The 4,761-nt window shown below is 37.5% G+C and overlaps 1 protein-coding gene across 1 annotated transcript in view; it reads right to left on the bottom strand.

Annotated features, from left to right (window-relative positions):
• Positions 1-2,900, bottom strand: part of LOC116696349 (uncharacterized protein C3orf85) — a 3,519-nt gene extending 619 nt beyond the window's left edge. Inside the window, exons 1-3 of the mRNA XM_032527244.1 lie at positions 2,792-2,900; positions 2,565-2,600; positions 2,085-2,209 (exon numbers count right to left, since the gene is read on the bottom strand). Of these exons, the coding sequence (XP_032383135.1) occupies positions 2,085-2,209; positions 2,565-2,598 (159 nt within the window). The 5' untranslated portion in view covers positions 2,599-2,600; positions 2,792-2,900. The remainder of the gene's footprint in view (positions 1-2,084; positions 2,210-2,564; positions 2,601-2,791) is intronic.
• Between the last annotated feature and the right edge of the window lie 1,861 nt (positions 2,901-4,761).

Here is a 4,761-nt window from a genome sequence, read left to right as displayed (position 1 = left end):
AGAGGAATAAAAAAACATCTTTTGGAAATTGATCTTAATGCCTTTATTCAAAAAAATTAGAAAATCCAACCTTTAAGGACACCAATTTTCTTTTTAAATGAATAATGTAAATATATAAAATATACAAAATAAATACTAATAATAAATATAAATAAGAACATAAATAATATAATAACTAAGAAAATAAATAAATACAAGTTTTTCCTTAAAATACAGGGAGCATAAGTATACACAGTAGCATGAGTATACACACCCCTATGTTAAATTTCCATAGAGGCAGGCACATTTTTATTTTCAAAAAGCCAGTTATTTCATGGATCAGGATAATATGCATTCTGTTAAAGTTCCCTTGGCCTTTGGAATAAAACTAATCCTATATCATCACATACCCTTCACCATACCTAAAGATTGGCATGGTGTTATTTCAGATAGCTGGTTTGATTTGCATTGAGAGATGATCTTATGGAAAGTACCCTATTCCTATCTCTATGGTGAAGGGTATGGGATGATGTGGTTGTTATTTTAATTCCAAAGGCCAAAGGATTCTTCTATGGGAATTTACAATTGGGGTGTGTATACTGATGCCCCCTATATTTTAAGGAAGAACATTCACATATTTACAATATTAACAACAACTAGAAAATTCCGCAGAAATTTTATCAGTGTGCCTGCTACTTGGTGCACATCCGAACAGCTATAAAAGTTAATAAAAAATAATAAGTGTCTTAACCCTTCAGAGATATAACTTTTTAAAACCTATTTAAGATGTTAGGACGTGTGTGTGTGTCTGTCTGTGTGTGTGTCTGAGAGAGAGGGAGACAGATAGATGTCCACAGACAGACATACAGACTATGGTTGCCTGGTTACTAAGGACCAATAGGAAGCCTGTTATCTCTGTGATGTCATCTCTTTGGTATGTAGTCAGTTAACGACTGCAACTGGCACCTACTGTTACCAGCTATTAAGAGACTGATCAAGCTCTCAAACAAATGATCATATCACCAAAAGGATACAAGATATCAATTAATTGAGGTTCTCGTGGGCACCATGAGGCCTTTGTGAACGTATTGATATAAAATTTATGTGGATGAACTTAAAAATGTGGGCGTATCAGCGATGTAAAAAAGTCCTTCGCTCTGCGTTTTGCTCAGAAATGTAGACGATGTTTAACATTACAGTGAATGGAGGAAAATGTGGAACTGTTCTCATTTGAAAGGTCGCTGAGCGGAAAGTATACATCATATCACGTAAATGAGCACATTGGATGAAACTAGACAAGAATACCTACGTTTTGATGTATAAATTGTCCATGACAAGTTAGAATTGTTGGCGTGGGAGCAAGTTATAGAGAAAAAAAAAAGATAACTTTTTTAGTCTCCCCACTCTAGCTCTGAACATTCCGCCACATACACACACATTGGAAAATCTGAGACGATCTGAAAACGGGACGATACGTAAACTGGGATTCTGGAGAAACCGTGCTTGATATCTGAACGCCCATTCAGCGCAATAAACACCAAAGTCTTGTCTTCGGTTTAAACTTTTAATCATGTTTCTACGTTAAAGTATGGCGACACAGCACGGTCCCAAAGAGGGGGCGTTTTGAGCGATGTTGAGCGATTTTCCCAAACATTTCCCATTCAAGTCAATGAGAAAACTTTGCCGTTTTTTTGCCGATTTCGGTAAAACCACGCGGCACATCTCTTAGAAAAATCATAGCACACCATTCCCGATCAATACCCACATGTCGGTGTAATGTGGTGCGCGTGTTGGCAACGCTTTGGGACTAGTAGCGGGACGAAATTTGGCGGAAGATTAAGAATAAGAAATAATAAGTATGGGCAATAATAGTCATTGTGCCGAGTGCTGCTATTGCAGCACCTCGGCACACTGAATAATAGAATTGTTCATTCACAAAGAAAATTGGTGTCCTTAAAAGGTTGGATTTTCTGAAATCTTTTGAATTAAGGCATTAAGATACATTTTTTTAATCCTCTTTTTAATCAACTTTAGCATGGGTGTGTAAACTAATGCAAGCCAATGCATGTCTACTTATTGCAGTCTATGTATTCACACACAGCGACCTGTTCCTGAATGGTGTAACCCCATTGGTTGTGAGAGTGGTGCGGATCCCAGTATCCTGACTGTCTCTTCAGCCTGAATAATCGCTTTGCCTGCTCTTCCTTCATGAACGGTGCGGCAAAAGCCCCTACAACACAACGTTAATTACAGATAACTGTATTTTAAAAAGAGATGACAAACATGTTCAGAGTTTTCATTTTGAATAATGAAGTCATTCTTTAACATTTACAATAACAACATAAAACTTTAAAATCATATCCAAGTTAACACAGTTGGATAGGTCACTAAGGTCATGTTGAATAGTTGCCCACGTTAATAGACAATGTAAATGCAGGGTGATTCCAAACGTATTTAAAGTAATCACAGACATTGTTCATTAAAATGGATTATCAAGGCACTTAATCTAAAACATTACCATATTAACTAAAAACAATTAAGATTTGTAAACATGTAGTAGTCAACTGTAAAATTGTTTGACTTACCGCTCAAAAGAGCAAACAGGATCACAAACTTCATGTCCATAAAAGTCATACAAATAATGTTTCTTATAAGATAAAGTCGTGAATAATAAATATACATCTCACAAAAATAATGCACATACATGTGCAGCTAGCAACTGCTTTTGTAAGTCTTGGCTCAATAAACAAGCCACAGATAAAGAAAGAAAGATGATAAAGTTCTCTAAAAGTAGCAGAAATGTGGGATTTACCTGCAGTGTGAGCAGTGAGCAGTTGATCTGTTGAATTGCTGGCTAAATGTCTTCAGAGCTAAAAAAAAATATCCCACCTGAATGTGAAAGTGAACAAGAGTTTCTTTTACAGGAACCAGAGAAGAGTGAATGGTTTCAAGCATCATGCCCGGACACTCAAGGTAACCACTTATGTAGGTGCCAAAGCTCTGCCTGACCGTCCCAAAACACACACACTAGTGTTTGCCCACAGGAACAAGGCAAGCTCTCAGATGTAACATAAATACATACTGTCTGGACTAACAGTCTCTCAGTAATCTAAGACATTGCAGGACTCTTGATTTGAACCCAATACTCAGTATTTTCCAGTCAACATCTTTTGAAGTTATGACAGCAATCTGGTGCGTTAACAATAAACTTCATTCACACTGACTTGAAGTAAATTAACTTGATTTGCTGTAAATTGTTTTAAAATGTGCTTTTCAAATAAAACTGCATTATTATATAAAATATCTTCACAACAGGTCACGTAATATGTGTTTATTAACATACATAGTTTTGTGTACATCTACATTTCTTCCACTGGGTGGGGATCTTACCATGTTTATGGTTGGTAGACAGTTCACTTTTCTGCTCCAGGCATTCAACCAATGTGTGACACATGATTTTTGTTTTGTTAGTCAGACTCAAACCTGTGTTAATGGAATGAAAAAATCTGTAAGCAGACCTGTTTAAACATAGTCCTTTGCGAAGTAGAATAGAACACTAAATTGTGGATGTTAAATCAGGAATAGAAGTGACAAAAGATTATGTGATAGATTTAATGGAAAACGTACTAAAATATATGCAAGAGTATGTAGCATTGCCTAAGGGAAGGGGATTTAAAGATTTTGGAGGTTTTTGAGTCAAGAAAGGCTTGCTAAGACCTCAGAAATTTTAAAGCAGGTCCTGAGAGTATTAATTTGAGTTTCTACTTTTGAAGGTGCTGCATTAAAAGCTCACCGCAGGAGGCTTCCTGAGAATTTATTCATGTGATGTAATATTTACACTATCGCACAAAGCCACAGGAAAATGACCACCTTAAAGCTGAAGTGAGGATAAGAGTTGATGCAGAGAGACAATAACTAAAGGTCCAACAGAACAAAACTCATTAATGATTAAAATTTCTTCTATTTATGAACTTCAGAATCTCTAAGTTTGTGAATAGTGTGAGAGTATTTTAGTGCATTTAATTGTATGAGCCCTTCTTTGAAGACCTCTTTGATCACACACACACGCTGCACAACTCTGGTTTGCTATGTGTTTTGTTTGTGTTTTCCAGACTGTATGACTCTGTATCCATCCCTCACCCTTGTGTGCACTGCTGACCTTTCCTTGAGCAAACTCATAAGTGTGTGTGAGCGGTCTGACCTTTCTTTCACTTCCCATAATAAGTCGCCACCTCGGCAGTGTTACAGAGATGAATGGCTGGCTGGCTGCAGGACAGAGGAACCGTTTCATGGGGACCGAGATTCACTTCATAGTGTGGGCGTATGTTCAAAGATAACCTACAACATGTATTAGAGGGCAGAAAAAGCCTCACTTTAATTGTTTCTTAGTACACATATTTCTGAAAAGATTCCAAATGACAAGTTTGAATGTAAAACTACCGAAACAGACACATAAAACACACACACAGATTCCCAAAGCATACACAAATACACACACCTCGGGTAGCTCTGGGACCCTTGTGCTCTCTGCCACAGCAAAAGCTTTGTGTCTTCCCTACATCAAAGGTAGCAACTTAGGCAAAACTAAAACTCATCTGACCCAATTCTATCACACACACACACACACATACACAAGCCTTGCTGCCACCGGAAATATTTGATTTGGGAAAACGGAGAAGGGTGTCTCTCCGGGAACCATCACCTTATTGTGGTGGAGAGGTTTGTGTGTCCCTATGAACTTGAGGGCTGTGTTGTCGGGAGCTTTGTGCTCCTGGTAGGGTC

This window comes from Etheostoma spectabile, chromosome 10 (assembly GCF_008692095.1).
Source record: "Etheostoma spectabile isolate EspeVRDwgs_2016 chromosome 10, UIUC_Espe_1.0, whole genome shotgun sequence".
NCBI classification, from domain to species: domain Eukaryota; kingdom Metazoa; phylum Chordata; class Actinopteri; order Perciformes; family Percidae; genus Etheostoma; species Etheostoma spectabile.
The sequence above is the reverse complement of the archived record's forward strand: the minus strand, read 5'-3'. Positions and strand labels throughout refer to the sequence as shown.